Source organism: Ovis canadensis, chromosome 1 (genome assembly GCF_042477335.2).
Source record: "Ovis canadensis isolate MfBH-ARS-UI-01 breed Bighorn chromosome 1, ARS-UI_OviCan_v2, whole genome shotgun sequence".
Classification (NCBI taxonomy): domain Eukaryota; kingdom Metazoa; phylum Chordata; class Mammalia; order Artiodactyla; family Bovidae; genus Ovis; species Ovis canadensis.
The window spans coordinates 23,561,218-23,580,400 of NC_091245.1; the positions used below are offsets into that span (position 1 = coordinate 23,561,218).

At 36.3% G+C, this 19,183-nt stretch overlaps 1 protein-coding gene across 2 annotated transcripts in view; it reads right to left on the bottom strand.

Moving 5' to 3' along the window:
* SPATA6 (spermatogenesis associated 6) overlaps positions 1-19,183 on the bottom strand; it is a 166,633-nt gene that overhangs the window by 35,011 nt on the left and 112,439 nt on the right. Inside the window, exons 10-11 of one of the 2 annotated variants that reach the window (XM_069590989.1) lie at positions 11,438-11,622; positions 7,565-7,616 (exon numbers count right to left, since the gene is read on the bottom strand). In XM_069590989.1, coding sequence (XP_069447090.1) covers positions 7,565-7,616; positions 11,438-11,622 — 237 coding nt within the window. Of the gene's footprint in view, positions 1-7,516; positions 7,617-11,437; positions 11,623-19,183 lie in introns of both variants that reach the window. The other variant, XM_069590979.1, reaches the window with a different exon arrangement.

The following is a 19,183-nucleotide window of genomic DNA, read 5'->3' on the forward strand; positions in this document are numbered from 1 at the left end:
ATAAATTTAACTCTTTCTAATGTATATTAGAAGAGTAAAATATTCTGTCTCCCCCCACCAAGTCATTTAAAAATATAAAAACTACTCTCAGCTATCAGCCATTTTCCTAGGAGTTTTGACAAATATATTAAGTCATATATCAGTCATACCAGTATATTAATCAGTGCCTGTACCCTAAAAATTCCCGTGAGGTGAGTTTCTTTGCAGTTAACAGCTTCTGTGTCTCCTAACCTTTGCTATTTTAGCAATGTCATATAAATAAAATCATGCAATGTATAGCTTTGGGGTTCTGGCTTTTTTTATTTAGCAAAACTAAATTTAAGATTCATCATGTAACATTCATTAATAGCTTACTCTTTTTTGTTGCTGAATTATATTTCATTGAATGGCTATACCATGGTTTGTTCACCATTCATAATTAAAGAACATGTTGTTTTTGGAAATGATGAATAAAGTTTCTATAAACATTCAGCTTCCCTGGTGGCTCAGAGGTTAAAGCGTCTGCCTCCAATGCGGGAGACATGGGTTCGATCCCTGGGTCAGGAAGATCCCCTGGAGAAGGAAATGGCAATCCACTCCAGTATTCTTGCTTGGAGAATCCCATGGACGGAGAAGCCTAGTAGGTTACAGTCCACGGGGTCGCAAAGAGTCGGACACGACTGAGCGACTTCACCTTACCTTACCTTACCTTAAACATTCACATACAGGTTTCTGTGTGAAGATATGCTTTCAGTTCACCTGGGTAAATAGCTAAGAGAAGGACTGCTGGGTCATATGGCAAGTGTATGTTTAAACTTACACAAAACTACCTTCAAACTGTTCTCAAGAGTGGCTGTAAGTTTGAGCATTCCCACCAGCATTAAATGATAATTCCTGTTGTCCCATATTCTTGACAGTATTTTTAGGGTTTCTTTTTAGGGAGGCACTGGGGGGTAGTTTTGTTCAACAAATTCTAATAGGTGTGTAATAGTATCTTAGGTTGTATTAATTTGCATTTCTATATTGACTACTGAGCATCTTTTCATATGCTAACTGGATAAAATGTCTGTTCAGATCATATACCCAGTTTTAATTTTATTTATTTATTTATCGTTGAGCCTGAAGAGTTGTTTTATATATTTCAGTTTTGGATATAAGTCCTTAACTATATATGTGATTTACAAATATTTTTATTTAGACAAGGGTTAATCTTTCTATTCTCTTAACAGTGTCTTCATAGAGCAAAAAAATTTAATTTTAATAACATTTAGCAATAACTTGCCTTTTCCTTTATAGGGCTTCCCTGGTGGCTCATATGGCAAAGAATATGCCTGCAATGCTGGAGACCTGGGTTTGATCCCTGGATCAGGAAGATTGTCTGCAGAAGGGACTGGCAACCCACTCTAATATTCTTGCCTGGAGAATCCCAAGGGCAGAGAAGCCTGGTAGGCAACAGTCTACAGGGTCACAAAGAGTCAGACATGACTAAGTGACTAACACTTTCACTTTCCTTTTCCTTTATAGATCATGTGTTTGATGTCATATCTAAAGTCATTTAAAAATATAAATTAAATGGATTTTCTACTATGTTTTGTGCTGGGCTTAGTTGCTCAATCATGTCCAGCTCTTTTGCAGCTCCATAGACTGCAGCCTGCCAGGCTCCTCTTCCATGGGGATTCTCCAGGCAAGAATACTAGGGTGGGTTGTCATGCTCTCTTCTAGGGGATCTTCCCAACCCAGAGATCGAACCCAGGTCTCCTGCATTGCAGGCAGATTCCTTACTGTCTGAGGCACCAGATAAATCCCAATATACTGGAGTGGGTAGCCAATCCCATCTCCAGGGGAGCTTCCTGACCCAGGAATCAAACCTGGGTCTCCTGCATTGCAGGCATATTCTTTACCAGCTAAGCTACCAGGGAAGCCCCTACTATGTTTTAGGTCTATGATATATTTTTGATATATTTTTAATTATGTGTCAGCAGTTTGTTTTTGGTTATCCACAACCATGTGTTAAAAGAGAATAAATGCAAAGACTCTATTTAATTGGGTTTATACTTTTGTTAAAAATCAGTACTTGTGTGGGTCTATTTCTAGAGGATTTCTTCTATTCCTTGATATCTGTGTCTACAAGTTAATCAATACCACAGTCTTCATTGGTGGCACAGTGATAAAGAGTCCATTTGCCAATGCAGGAGCCACAAAAGACTCGGGTTCAATCCTTGGGTTGGGAAGATCTCGTGGAGTAGGAAATGGCAACCGGCTCTAGGATTCTTGCCTGGAAAATTCCAGGGACATAAGAGCCTTGCAGGCTACAGTCCATGGGGTCACAAAGAGTTGGACACAACTAAGTGCCTGAGCGCGCGCGCACGCGCGCACACACACACACACACACCTTGCAGGCTACAGCCCATGGGGTCGCAAAGAGTTGGACACAACTAAATGCCTGAGTGCGCGTGCGCGCGCGCGCGCGCGCGCGCGCACACACACACACACACACACACACAGTCTTCATTGCTGTGCTTTACAGTTAAATCTTAAAATTAGGTGGTGGATCCTCCAATTTTGTTTTTTCAGAACTTCTTTGGTATCTCAAGTACTCTTCCATTCACATTTTAGAATCAGCTTATCAATATCCATTTGAAAGCTTGATGGGGTTTTATGATTTCATTGAATCTAGAGTTCAAACTGGGAAAAACTTACATCTTAACATTAAGTCTTCCAACCAATGAATATGGTGTAACTCTGTTTTAGTTCTCTCTTTGATTTCTTTCGACAGTGTTTTGTAGTTCTCAGAACGCAGATCCTGCATTCTGTATAATCCTGTTAGAATTTTATGTAAGCACTTCAGTTGCTGGTGCTATTGTAAACTATATGGATTTTCTTTTTTTAAATTCCAATTGTTCATTGCTAGTATATAGGAAAAAATTACTTTCTTTTTATCCTGTGACATTGATAAACTTACTTCTTAGGAGTTTTTCTGTAGATCATTTGGAATTTTCTACATAAATAACCATATCCTTTGCAAATAGTTTTGTTTCTTCCCTTCTAACCTTTATGCCTTTTATCTATGTTCTTATCTATCTGTACAATCTAAGACTCCCAGTATGATGTTAAAGAAATGGTGAGAGAGGGCTTGCTTGCCTTGCTTCTGAGCTTAGGGGGAAAAAGCATTTAGTCTTTCACCATTAAGTATAACATCAGCAGTAGGTTTTAAATAAATTTATATTAAAAAAAAGATGCTTCTTAATTAGGTTAAGGAATGCTTCTACCTCAACTTTACCAAGAGTGTTTAACATGAATAGAGTTAAACTTTGCTGTATACTTTTTCCATCTATTGAAATGACACAGAACAAAATGTATTTAATCTGTTAATAGGATGAATTTACATTGTGTTTCTGGAATAAGTCTACTTGATTATAATACATTTTCCTTTTTATATATTGCTGATTCTAATTTGCTAACATGTTGTTAAGGATTTTTATGTATATATTATATGGGATTTTGGTCTATTTTTCTTTTCTTGTAACGTAATTATCTATTTGACATTAGAAGAAATGTTGATATCATGAGATGACCCAGGATGTATTTTTTCTCTATTTTCAGGAATGTGTAAAACTAGCATTATGTTTTCCTTAAAGGTTTGGTTGAATTCACTAGAGAAAGCCTCTGGGCTTAGGGTTTTCTTATATGGGAGATTCCTAACTTTAAATTAAATTTCTTTAATGAGATTAAAAAAATAACATCAAAACAAGCATAAGATACATATGATATACAGTCTAAAGACCCTATAGAAGTGTAATTTGAAATTCCAGAGGGACAGTATTGGAACAGAACCAATGTTTAAAGAAAGAATGAATGGGTTTTCCAAAATTGATGAAAGATATCAACTTAAAAATTTAAGAAGCTCTGTAAATAATGTAGAATTAATCCAAGAAAACTATATTTAGGCATATCATAGATTACTAAACACAAAGTTGAAGAGCAAATCTTAAATGCAACAGTGTGGGGAAACCCTACGGTACTTCAGAGGAATGACAGGTGACATTCAAGTGACACAAAAGAAGCCAGAAGACAGTGAATGGCTTCCTTGAAGTGTCACAGGAGGAAATGCCCGAGTGGTCCAGTGGTTAGGACTCCATGCTTTCCCTGCTGAGAGCAGAGGTTCAATCCCTGATTGGGGAACTAAGATCCCTGTGGTATGGCCAAAAATTAGAAAGATAAAGCGCCAAAAGGAAACAGCCACCAACCTGGATATAATACAGAATTTTATAATCCTACATAAAAGTAGAACCATGATGTTTTTAAACAAACAAAATTGGAATTCAAAGCCAGGATAGTAGCATTAAAGAAAGTACTACAGGGGGGAGGAAAATGACTCAAAAACTGAAATTGGAACATGGAACCTCAGGAAAGGATGAGTAATAACAGAAAAGGTAAATATGTGATTAAAATGAATAAACATTACTACACAAGCAAAATGAATTTGTTGTATGTTTTACATATGTAGAATCAAAATGCAAGATAATAGATATCCAAAAAATGAGGCAGGTTAAAAAAAGTTAAATGTTTTTAGGTCCCAACATTATTGGTGAGGTCAACAAAGAAATAATTTGTTATGTACGCAAGCTACAATCTCTAGGGCAACCAATAACATAGTTTAAAAAAGTGAATAACAAGTTAATAAAAAGGAAAAGGATTATAAAAAAGTTATTAACTCAAATGAAAGCTGCATCAGTCACATAAGAATTCTAGATTTTCAATCTGGAAAAAAATCTCATGTGCTATTCACAAGATACACACTTTAAATATAATGATTAAAAAAAGGATGGAAAATATACACCATGTAAATATGGACAAAATAAAGTTGCTCTAACTATATGCCTAGCAGTGTAGGTGTTGCTACATAGTACTATGAAATAAGAAATAATACTAGAAATAAAAAAGGACACTTTACAATAAAAGGTTTGTATCATAGTCTGAAATCTGTATCCAACCAACATGGCTTCAAAATATATAAAACAAAGTTAACAGAACTAGAAAGAAAAAGAGACATCCACAGTCACAGAACTTGAAACTTTCTTGAAATTTGCAACCTTCCTACCACTATGCAGAAAAAATAATTCCTACTAGATCATATGCTTAAATGTGAAAGCAAACAAAAAGTCTTTAGAAGAAAACATAGGATGGAGTCTTGAAGTAAACTAAGAGAAGAAATTTTCACATACTGAGGGATGGAGAAGTCATTCTGTCCTCTCTGTCATGTGGCTTGAACTTTACGCTAATTACAGCCAGCAGTTCTTATGGCCAGCAGTTTTTCTGAACTTTATCGAACTCCAGGATACTAGCAGTTCTCAAGACATCTGCAGCAGCAGTCAACTGCAATCTTAAGGTCACAAGGTCTCCACTTGTGACTACACAGCCATTTCGGACCATAACCAATCTTTACTTAACTCATCTATCTATAACTCCGTGGGTTTTGCTGATATAAGCCTCTTCCATTTTGTAGTCTGGAGGAACACAATTCAAGTGTTGCTGCTGCTGCTAAGTCGCGTCAGTCGTGCCCGACTCTGTGCGACCCCATAGACGGCAGCCCATCAGGCTCCCCCATCCCTGGGATTCTCCAGGCAAGAATACTGGAGTGGGTTGCCATTTCCTTCTCCAAAGCATGAAAGTGAAAAGTCAAAGTGAAGTCGCTCAGTCGCGTCCAACTCTCCGTGACCCCATGGACTGCAGCCTACCAGGCTCCTATTTTCCAGGCAAGAGTGCTGGAGTCGGGTGCCATTGCCTTTTCCCAATTCAAGTGCTACTCCTTCACAATTCAAACTTCTTGGGCTATAGTTCTCAGTCTGGCTCTAATAAAATATTTCTATTCTTATTTTAGATTGTTTATTGATTATTTCCATTGATAAGACAAACATTCTAAAAATGCTAATAAAAAAGGTAAATTGGATTCATTGGACTTAAGAACTTCTTTTCATCAAAAGATATCATTAAAAGAAAGAAAAGGCAAGGTACAGAGTGGGAAAAGAAAATTATAAAACATATATCTGACATGTCAAGAATCTATATGGAAATTTTAACAAATTAAAAGAGACAATACAGTATAAAAATGGGCAAGTAACTTGAACAAATACTCACAAAAGAGAATACCCAAATAGCCAATGAACTAGTCACCAGGAAACAGTGAATTGAAACCATTATGTGATAAAACTACTGACAATCAAAATGTCAAAATTAAAATGCATGTATGCACACACACATATACATGTACACAACCTATCAAGTAGAAGTGAGCAATGAAACAAACTGAACTCATTCACACTGGTAGTGGGAGTGTAAATTGTTAAAATCACTTGGAAAAGCTTAATGTTTATACAGTTTATGACTAAGCAATATAGTGGTGGCAACATACCCAAATAAAATGTATACAATGTTATCTGAGGATACATACTGTTCATAACATTTCTAAAATAGCTCAAACCAGAAACAACCCAAAGGTCCATCAATAGATGAATGCATTAACCAATGGTAGTATTTTCACACAATGAAATACCATGCTGCAGCAAGAGTGAAGAACTAGGTAACAAGATGTCTGCATTGCAAAAATATCTGAACTAGAAAAACAAAATGAAAAAAAAGAAAAAAAAGAGAAAAGACATGGTAGGATGTCACTGCTATAAACATAAAAATATGCAATACTTTTACTTCTAATCTTCTAACACTTCTAATCTTATTATTAGAAGTTAGGATAATGTTAATCTTAGGACAGGCAGTCACTGGGACTATCTGTAATTATATTATACTTTGAAAACAAGTTTAATTTAAAATCAGTATGCATAATAGAAGCTTTCAACTATATAAAATGATGCCAATGTCATATAATCCAGTTATATTCCCAGGACCAAGCTTGGTGTCCAACATGACTCCTGATAATTGTTTTTAAATAAATGACTGAAACAAGATACCAAACACGAAAAGAATAATATACTGTAATTATTTCCCACCTGTCATTTATTTTTATGTTCATTTGCCTTATGTCAGATTCTCATCCTGATGTTATTTAGTACTAAACTGATAAACCTGATCTCCTCTTTTCCTCTTTTAAGTATTTAATTAGCATAAAAATCAGCTGGGAAACTTCTCCAAAACACATGTCTCATCCCTTCTCTCATTCTACCATTCAATCAAATCTATTTGCAGGAAATGGAATTTATTCTGGGTCATAAAACAAGAGTTCCCATATTTTGAAGGCTGTGAAAAATCATGAAGTCACTACTTATCGACACTTTATGAGATAAGTATCACTAATATTTTTTTATAGTTAACATGATCTGTGTCAAACATTTTGCATAATGACTCAGGTCAGGCAGGAAGTTAGATATGTTCCCTTTAGCTAAACCACTGACTTCCATTAAATGGAGGTTGTATCTTTTCTTTTCCTTCCCAGGGATTAAATATCATGAGCGTTAAACATCTTGGGTGGTTTTCATGCCTAATTAAAAAAAAAAGCCTTCAAGAGAAAAATTTAGAAACTAACATATAAATGTCTTTGATGAGCCTGATGTGATTTCAAGACATTCTTTACCCGGTCATGGATCTCATCACAGTTGGAAGGTGAACACCAATCAGAATGGAACCTGTAGACATAAAAAACAAAGATGACTTGCAGCCAGAGGGAGAGAAAAATAAATAACCAAATGCCAGACACATAGTTACTTTTTCTTATCCCTTTGTGATAACATATAAGGATTAGAATAACATATTTTCTTTCTTTGACTGAGGATGAAAGACAGATATAAAATCAAATACTCAACCTCAACTGTAGTATTAGGTCCTCACAATATGTTCAATTAATAGTCGAACGAAGTTGGACATGCTTTGGGGACAGCAAATCTATATACCTAACCATTTTAACAATGTTCATATATAATTCTTTAGAGCTTTCTCTCTAACCAAAGATATAAATTTTTATATTAGAGCAATAATTCCACATATAGTACCTTTAAAATTATTTTCCATTCTTGGAATTAAACATGCCAAAGAAGTAAAGCAGTCCATCATTTCTCTTTCTCATGCATTTCCCAAACTCAAAACTGGTACTAGTATAATTAAGATATCTTGCTTTATTAAGTGACAATGAAAATTTCTACATCCATCTGATTATAAGGTATCTACATGACATATTCTTGATAATCCCTTTATAAAGGAAATGAGTGAAAGTCATTAAGTCGGGTCTGACTCTTTGTGACACCATGGACTATACAGACCATGGAATTCTCCAGGCCAGAATACTGGAGTGGGTAGCTGTTCCCTTCTCCAAGGGATCTTCCCAACCCAGGGATTGAACCCAGGTCTCCCGCACTGCAGGCAGATTCTTTACCAGCTGAACCACAAGGGAAGCCCAAGAATACTGGAATAGGTAGCCTATCCCTTCTCCAGCAGATCTTCCTGACCCAGGAATCTAACCGGTGTCTCCTGCATTGCAGATGGATTCATTATAAAGGAATGAGTTACTAAAATGCTAATTGTTTGCTTAAAACCTTCTAGCTTCTAAGTTTGTCCTTACAAAGTTATAATTTTATGTGTTTACACAAAGTATAAGCTAATAAGCAGGATAAATGATTTACATAATCTGTTTTAAAGAATTCAATCAATAATGGATGATCCAACCATAACTAAATCTTAATCTCCTGCATTTGTAACAGGAAGTGTTGCCTGCACTTATGGAAATATATTGGCAGGCCTTATTATTGGCTACGTATGTAACACATCTTGAAAATCAGAGACTCAAATGTGCAGCTCCAGGAGGATCTCTTTGATGATACTGTGACAGGATCCACTAGTCTGTGCTGTGGTATAAGGAATGACTGCCTAACAGTCTTACTCCATTTAGAAAGCAAAACCTTTAGCATGAGAATATCAGCTCCTATTAAATTAGATTTGCTATTATTTTAGTCTGATTTTATTAATAACTCTATAAGCTAATATAATTATTATGCCATAATATTAATATTTATACTTTGAAGAGAAAACTGGTTTTGAAACATAACACTTATAATCAAAAGTGAAACCCGTTTATGGTGTACTAACTCTACTGGAGTTATTCTTTTAAAAGGCTTAAAGCAAAAAGGACCTTCACGATAAATAAATAAAGTCATTTGCTTAGAGTCGCTGATAAAGCTTTGAAAAGTGTATTTATTCCTATACATGATAAAGAGTCAGCATTTTACAGCAATCTTAGAGGAAAACTTATTTAATTTTAATGAATATGTACCCAGAAAAAATAGAGCTGTATGTTCTGTCATACTCCCAATTTTGCCAAGGACACACAATCTACGTTTACATCAGTTTAAATTGTTTATTGATTCCAATGGATTGTATAAACACTCTAGTATATTTCTCAGTCACCTAAAAGCCAGATCATAGAAAGTCTTATATTTAAACATGTAGTACTAAGCATGCTAAAAAGAACAAAATGTTTTTTCTCTTGGTAATTTGTCTTAAAGACTTATTATCTGATATATTTTACTTTCCTTTACAGACTAGATCTAGATTTTTTTAGAAAATACACTCGAAGTAGAGGTGTTCTGTCTTAGTGAAAATAAAAAAGTTTATTTATACTAGAAAGTACCCAAATAAAATTTTATCAACTTATTTAGATGTGTTCAAACTAAATAACTATTATATTCTTTAATTTTAAAAGTACCTCAAATTTCTTCCAGTCATAGGTAAAATATGTAATGTTTAATATCTGAATCCTTCTAGCAAAGAACTTATTTATCTGTATCTACTATCCAACGTCAAAACAAATGCTGTCACCTATTCTAAACCATCCCCTGCACTGAAATATGAAAAAGGGACAGCTGATATTAGCTAGCCTCAATAAAGAATTTTTGAAAACATCCTCAATGAAGAATTTATCAACCTGACTTCAAAATACTGAGACAAAAGTATATACAAGGGAAAAAACAACACAAGATTAAATTTGATATTTTACTATAGCAGTAGATAATTGGAGACTTCTTCAAAATATGCAAAAAAACAGAAAAATAAATCAGTGTTTATAGTAAGATATACAAGGAGTTATAGGTTTAAAAAATGCTTGAAAACCTACAGATATAGCAAAGAACCTAATCAAGAAAACCACAAGTGCTTAATTCTAAAAGTAGGGAAAAGTAGAGTAGCACCAATTGAATGTTTGAATATCTGAGCAGTTGTGGAATGCAAAGAAGTCCCCTGATAACAGAGACACAAGTTATCAGACTTCAGTAGAAAAACCTCTCTTTGAGAGCTTCTCTTGAACTTTTGAAACCTACCGCCATACAGACATATCTCCCTATATAGATATATGTAGGTATGTATGTATCTACTTACCTACCTATCTGAACTTGATTTCCAGAGGCATGATTGACTTGAAGTAACATTAGTCAAAATTACCTGATTTAGGATGAGCGTCTCTAGCATTCTTTCATATACCTATTTCAAATGGTTACAGGACTAATGATGAAACAAATTTATGTGTTCATAACAGGGGTGCTTTAGTACAGTTCCCAAACTGGCACACACTTGTTTGAATCATTGGCTTTGAGATAAACTTTTGATAGATTCTGTACAGCTACTTTAAACTTTCTTATTTATGCCTGATGACCCTAGCATGCTGTAGAGATTTAGTGTGCCTTTTTAGCTTTTTGATACCATGTATGATGATAGATTATATTTCTATGTGTTGACAGTATATCTCTTAGGTTTTCAAATTTCTACAAAATTTCTTAAACACCGAGGGTTGGGTTTGTTTGCTTTTTTTTTTTAATTTATGACAATTCTTGTTCTCTATGTTACTAACTGTGAGGGAGGCAAGGAATTTTCAATTTGGATTCAACAACAACAAAAACAGATGAAGAGGAATTATTTCTTTCACATTCAAATTATAACAAGTGTCTTAACTTTGCCAAAACATTTTTAGAGGGAGAACTAGATCATTAACATTAAGATTATCTTAAAAACACACACACACACACACATTAAGATTCTCTTGGCAGTTGGGAATAGGTAATTTGATGAAAGCAGGTGATAATAAGTATCATTATTATCAGTAAAAAAAAAAATAACCTATGCTATTTTCATACATAAGCCATGACTATAATGTTAAATTCCTATGAATCTCTTAAAAACAATTATCATATACTTTATTTTTCACTTTGGGAACTACAATATTTAATTAGGGTTAAAGTGACTCTAATTAATAAACTCACTATAGTTAATAAACTCACTTTGAGAGAACTGGGCTGGGGAGGAGTATCTGACACTGTGCAATATGTTCTAAGCAAAGAAAAATTACAGTGACTCTCTTAAAATCAAATTACCCTTTTACAAATAATCACGTGACATACATAATTACTGCCTGCTCTTTTCTAATGATTATTCAAAAATTAATACAGAAATAGAAACTAAGCATTACCTTTCCCTGAGAGAAGCTCGATTTAACACAGGGCTTGGAGAATGCTTCGGCATGGTAGAGGGTGCTGAATGAACAAGTAAGGTCCTGGCTGAATGCTGGGGCTTGCTGCACGACCTTGAACTCAGATAGTCTTCACACCTTTCCAAAGAGTCATCGAAGTCTCTCCCATGAGGTGTTCTTATGACCTGTGTAAAAATTACATACATATACACAGGATATATATATATATATATATATATATATAGTGACATACATATACGTATATATAGTGCTATTATACACATACACACACAACATTTGTAACAGTAAAAAAAAAATCAAATATAATGTCACAGCTATATTTGAAGGTAAATTTCATTAGGGGGCTCCCTGGTGATCTAATGGTTAAGATTCCATGCTTTTACTACCATCGCCTGGGTTCATTCCCTAGTTGGGGAACTGAGATCCCACAAACTGCATGGCAAAATAGATTAAAAAGAAAGATAATGTATGTAAAACACATGAAAATTCTCGACACAGAACACGTCCTCTGTAAGTGGATTCAAACGTTAAAAGCTATTTTGGGCTTCCCCGATGGCTCAGCAATAAACAATCAGCCTGCTAATGCAGGAGACGTGGGTTTGATCCTTGCGCTGGGAAGTTCCCCTGGAGAAGGAAATGGCAACCCACTCCAGTATTCTTGCCTGGAAAATCCCCTGGATAGAGGAGCCTGGCAGGCTACAGTCCACAGGGTTGCAGAGTCAGACGAAACTGAGCTACTGAGCATAGCAATCGTTACTACCACTGTATGACTAAACATTGGATAATCTGATTATTCAATCCACATGTCCAAAATCACTGCAGATGGTGACTGCAGCCATGAAATAAAGACATTTGCTCCTTGGAAGAAAAGCTATGATCAACCAGACAGCATATTAAAAAGCAGAGACATTATTTGCCAACAAAGGCCCATCTAGTCAAAGCTATGGTTTTTCTAGTAGTCATATGGGGATGAGAGTTGGACTATAAAGAAAGCTGAGCTCCAAAGAATTGACGCTTTTGAACTGTGGTGTTGGAGAAGACTCTCGAGAGTCCCTTGGACTGCAAGGAGATCAAACCAGTCAGTCAATCCTAAAAGAAATCACTCCTGAATATTCATTGGAAGGACTGATGCTGAAGCTGAAACTCCAATACTTTAGCCACCTGATGCTGGGAAACACTGAAGGCAGGAGGAGAAGGGGATGACAAAGGATGAGATGGCTGGATGGCATCACCGACTCAATGGACATGAATCTGAGCAAGCTCCAGGAGTTGGTGACGAACAGGGAAGTCTGGCATGCTGCAGTCTATGCGGTCACAAAGAGTCAGATACAACTGAGTGACTGAACTGAAAATCTATAGAACGTTACCAATTCCAAGGCCTTTTGAGTAGGAATGGGGTAAAGGTAGGGATGGATATATAAAGCAAACGACAAATACACATGAACTAATGATAGTCTAGCTATGAGGCCAAACAGAACAGAATGCTAGTCCTCATTCTCATCCATTAAAGCAAAGTCGATTAGTCGTGTCTGACTCTTTGCGGACCCCATGGACTGTAGCCTACCAGGCTCCTCCGTCCATGGGATTTTCCAGGCAAGAATACTGGAGTGGGTTGCCATTTCCTTCTCCAGGGGATCTTTCCGACCTAGGGATTGAACCCAAGTCTCCTGGATTGTAGGCAGACGCTTTACCGTCTGAGCCACCAGGGAAGCCCATACTCATCCATTGATTCATAATAAATCAAGGTAGATAAATGAATAAAGTCCTGCCCTTGGAGAACTTACATTCTAGTAAAATTTACATTCTAGTAAGGAGAAACAGATTTAAAAACACACAACCCCCTCTAAAATAAATAGGTAAAACATATAGTATATTGAAGGATGGTAAATACCATGGGAGGAAAATAAAGGAAATAAGAAGTGCTGCTGGGAGGGGTGGGAGGGATATGTTGGGAAGCAGCTGTAATTTTACATAGGGTGGTCAATGGGGACCTCACAGAGAGAACTACCCTAGCAAAATTCTAGGGAGTATAGGCCTGAAAGTGAAAGTGAAGTCGCTTAGTCGTGTCTGACTCTTTGTGACCCCATGGACTGTAGCCTATCAGGCTTCTCTGTCCATGGGCTTTTCCAGGCAAGAATACTGGAGTGGGTTGCCATTTCCTTCTCCAGGGGATCTTCCCGACCCAGGGATCAAACCCGGATCTCCCACATTGTAGGCAGACGCTTTACCCTCTGAGCCACCAGGGAAGCCCTGTTGACTCTATTAAATATCACAAGACCTAAAACATGGGGACATTCCAGAAAGAGAGAAACAAACAAATAAACAAAACACACACACACACAAAGATCCTGTGGGTGGGGTGGGGTGTATGCCTGATAATTAGAAATACCAAGAAAGCCAATAGGGCTAGATTGAACAGTAGGAAATAAAAGTAAAAAAGGCAAATTTTAAGGATTTAGACTTCTATTTTGAATAGACAAGCTCTTTTATTTTTTTTGGAAAGTAATATCTTCTTGGCTACTGTGTCAAGAACAGTCTATACTGTGTCCACGGGCAGAGTCAAGGAAATCAATTAAGAAATTATTAACAACAAAGCATGGGAAAGAATGCTGGCTTGCCTCTGAGTGATAGCAGTAGAGGCAAAAAGTGATCAGATTCAGAAGCCATCGGGAAGATACAGTCCACAGGAACTGCTGGTACACTGTCAACGATAACATCAAAGTTTTTTGGTGAAATCATTGGAAGAATTGAGTTTGTGTAAATTAGTTATACCCTTCCAATGGGACAGATGAAGAATAAGATATTAGGAGTCTGGTTTTCGATATGTTGAACTTCACATATCTATCAATCATCCAAACTATCAGAGTAGAGGTTCAGGGGAAGACTCAAGGTTAAACATATAAACTGGCAATATTTAGAGTCTAAATAGTATTTAAAAATATAGCACTAAGTGATGTAACCAAGGAAGTGAGCATAAACAGGAAACCTCTGAAAACTGAGCCCTGGGAATACTCCACTGTTTAGAATCTGGGAGGATGAGAAGCACACTGAGAAATGGCCAGGAAGTAAGGGGAAGAAAATGGAGAATGTATTATTCTGGGAGTCGGTTATATAATGTATTTCAAGGAAGGGGAGTAACTAGTGCAGTCAAATGTTGCTGATAAGACAAGGTAGAAAAGACTTGGAATAGTATCAATAATTTTAATAAGAGTAGCTTTGATGGAGTGATAGGAGTGTTAATCAGGAGTTAAATAAATTCAATTCCTCTTTCTTGTTCCTTAACACATATTTAACTTCCCATCACCCTATTACTGGGGAAGGCAATGGCTACACACTCCAGTATTCTTCCCTGGAGAATTCCCTGGACAGAGGAGCCCGGCAGGCTACAGTCCATGGGGTCGCAAAGAGTCAGACATGACTGAAGCAACTTGGCATGCAAGCACCATGTTAAGTGCTGAGACTACAATAGTGAACACAACAAAGTCCCTGCCTTTATGAAATTTTCTCCTAGTCATTATTATCAACTAAATATCTGACCTTTAAGAAGGTCACTATGACTTTTAATCTTTCTCAGACTCATTTCCCCAGGGTTAATAATGGCTACCTTATATCTAAAAATCATCCATAATTTAAATTTCCTGCAGAATATCTAGATGTGTGAATTAGTTGTAAAACAAATGTAAGCAGTTTATTATTAAAACACCACTCCTCCTTCAATACTACCACGATTTTCACTGCTTTCTAGAATTACAGCAACATATGGTGAGCCAGCAGTCAACAGAGAGAATCAAACTTTCATTCCAGAACCAAATAGCATGTAATTCAAATGACTCAGTTACAGTCCCAAATAACTGACCAAGAATATGTGATCCAGACTGAATGAGAGAAAAAAAACTGAAAAATGCTCTAAAGACTGATAGGAAAGGGGGGGGGGGAAGTGCTATAATGCTGTTTCTTGAATTATATCCAAATCTGAGCCACTTGGCTTATAGAGATTATTTCTCTTCATTAATTTCAATGCCAGTTGAGTCATGTTGGCTGCAGACCATTTCACTTTTTGTTTACTAAAATTTCTCCACAGACTAGTCAGCAATGCTCTACATAAAGCCTCTTCTAGGTGACTACAACTGTTTCTCTCTTTATCAGACTAGGAATCTAAGAATCTCTTGGACAACACATTAGCTAACACAGAGATCTAGAGAGGTACAGGGATCTGAGCTCACAAACCAGACGAGAGAGGGTATTAACACAAAGAAAACTGACAGATTTGCTAGGGGGCAAATCTATCCAAATGGCAATACCTGCAGAAGGACATTTATAAACTTCTAATGGTGGAGGTCTCATGGAGGAGGTAGGTTGGAATCAAGGCGCTAAGCAGAGAAAAGGGGGAGATAGGGCATTCCAAGTGGAAAAAAAGGCACAAGGAATAAACAATGAAGATACAATCACATGGCTAGTTGTGTAGGAAAGTAATTGGAGAGAATATCACAGAGGCGGAGAGGGGCACACTGTAGAGAACCTTGAATACTGTATGTAACTCAATACTATCCAATATTTATTAAGCATCTTCTATGTATCAAGTACTGAACAAGGTAGGAGACAGTAATCACAGATAAATATAATAGGAAGCTTCAAAGATATTACCGTCCAGAATGAGAGACATGAAAAAACAAATAATGATAAAACAGTGAGGAAGGAGATTAGAACTAGATAGATACACAATGAGTAACTGTGCAGTGGGGATACAGCTGGGATATATTCCTTCCATGGAATTAGAATAAATATTTTAGAAAATTATATTTCTAAATGAGGGAATGGAAGGTATAATAAGGGGATGAGATAAGAATTCACTTCAAATTTTCAACCTAGACTTAGCTTAAGAAGCATTTTCATAGCTCTTGGGAGTTTTCCATAGGTTGCTCTTTCACCTCCAGAAATCAAATGGAATGTCCTTACTTTGGCTCATAATGGAAGAGTCATATTTCTTGGATGATTCCTCAAGAACCCTAGCTTAGAGTGTTCAAAGAACTGGGTTCAAATCCCTGCTTGTTATGCAACCCTGAGCAAATCATTTATTCTAAGTTTTCATTTCCTTACCTATAAACTGGGGAAATAATTTTAAGGGTTTGCTACAGAAAATAAATATGACAAAATTAGTACAAACACAAAGCAGAGAACTTGATTCATGAAAGACAATAGTATTCATTTCCTCTGTTTACATAAACCTTCATATTTCAGCATAAAGAGTTTTTTTCTTTTTACATTTATGGAAATAGTTCTTTAAATCCTTTTTATAAGATATCAGAAATGTAACAATTCCAATATTGCAGATGTTGAAGTGCATCAAGATAAAATCTAATAGTTTTAAACCAATCTGAAATTGTTACAGGTTAAAAAAGAAAATTTCATTTCACCAAGTTCATTGTAACTACATAAATGTAATTATGTAGATAACATACTTTTCAAATGTGTGATATATAATGGTTGAGTTATGCCATACTGCAGAAATAAGGTTCCTGAAAAGCTGCTTATACAATAAGTTAAATCATATTTGTGCCCATAAAATTTATAATTTATTGGACCTTCAAAGTTAAATTAATGGAAGAAAGAACCACTAAGTATAAATAGGAACCAGGAAACTCACTTATCCAAAAAATATTTGTTGAAGACTGGTACTACACACCATACTTGACAATTTCTCTTTCATCATGGGAAATAAAAAAAATTAAAACAAATAATTCTAATGGTATTTGCTGGGAAGTAGTTGAGGAGGAGGATGATAGGAAAGAACTGTGGTGGAAGCACTACTTTCAGGATAGTGAGGATAAAGCAGGTGGGGGCTGCAAGTGCCAAGTTGCTTCAGTTGGGTTCAACTCTTTGCAACCCTATGGACCATAACCTGCCAGGCTCCTCTGTCCATGAGATTCTCCAGGCAAGAATACTGGAGTGTGCTGCCGTGCAGTCCTCCAGGGGATCTTTCCAACCCAGGGACTGAACACATATTTCTTACATGTCTCCTGTATTAGCAGGCAGGTTCTTTACCACTAGTGTCATAGTTCTGAGTGAAAAGGAAGAGAAGCAGATATTGGCAACTGAGATGAGTTTCTCAATTTTGCTGAAAACATTCCTTCTGAATCCTACTCAAGTAAATGATCAATTCCTACCTCACCCAATTTAAAAATCCATATGCTCAACTATCTGGTTTAGTTTAAGGAAAATGTACTTTCTTTATACTAGAGAAAAATTTAGAAGAAATTCCAAAATAATGCAGTGAAAATGATATGTAATTCTTAGATTTGCCAATCTTTAGGGGGTAGGGGGAAATTCCTTCTTTCTTAGATCACTCTTCTATGCACTTACATAAATAATTTGTTTAATCCTCACAACAACCTTTGTGGTATTTTTACGGTCTACATTTTATAAGAGAGGAAACTGAAGGAAAGTCAAATAGCTACTGTTTGGTAGTAGTAGTCCCAGGTCAGTGAACTATGAGAGATCCATGGCAGAGAAAAAAAACAACAACAGAAAACTCCTACAGCCCAAGCCTCAAAGGATGCCCATGAGGAAAGTTCCACAGAAGATGCACTAACAGTCGGATTTACTAACAGCCCAATAAAGAGTCAAGGGACAAACTGGCAAACTGCTTCCAAGAAAGAAAATATCCCCCAATTAATTTTATGATGTGATCATAACACTGCTACCAAACCACTGAAGAAAAGTAGGGAGAAATCTAATTCTACATCACTCTTACTAGTGACCATGGGCTTCCCAGGTGGCACTAGTGGTAAATAACCTGCCTGCCAGTGCAGGAGACATAACAGATGAGGGTTTGATTCCTCAGCAGGAAGGATCCCCTGGAGAAGGGCATGGCAGGCTACAGTCAATAGGGTCGCGAAGAGTAGGACACGACTGAAGCGACTTAGCACACAGGCATGCACACATGCGTGACAGTATGTGGGAAATTATCTTAATTAAAATATTAACAAAGTAAATTTAGTGATGATCAAAAAAGAATACAACATGATTATGCTGGGTACTTTCAAAGAACACAAGAATGGGTTATCAATAGAAAATCTATTAATTCACCATAGGAAAAACATTATCAACTCAATACATGCTGAAAAAAGTATTCAGTAACATCCAACATCCACTCATAATTCAAAAATGTAAAATCTCTGAAAACAAGGAATTTCAAAGGGAACTTCCTTAACTTGCTAAAGGATAGCCAACAAAAATCTACTGCAAACAACGTTCACAGGCATAAACCTTCGACATGATCCTATCTAAGACACGATCAAGACAAGAAGGCACATAGTATTAGTTTTGTGCTGCAACCTTTCAGGTTGCACTGCAAGAGCAAATTAGTGGCTTAATATAATAAAGGTTTATTTTTCCCTGTACTTTATGGTAATACAGGTTAGCAAGAGAATCACACTTCACAAAATTGCCCAAGGACCTGTGCTGATGAGACAGGCTGAACAACTTGCAGCTGAACAACTGTCACTTTAACAACAGAGAGTTCTTATCAATTCTTCTATGCTGCACCCTGGAAGGGATCCACATAATTTCCATTTATAGTCTACTGGCTGGAACTACGCCCTATATACCTGCAAGAGGGCTTGAAAATATAGCAGAGGAAACGAATTGCCAGTAGGCAATAAATATCTCTGCCACATGCCCAATCACCACTTTTATTTCAGTACATTGAAAATTCTAGTAAGTCAA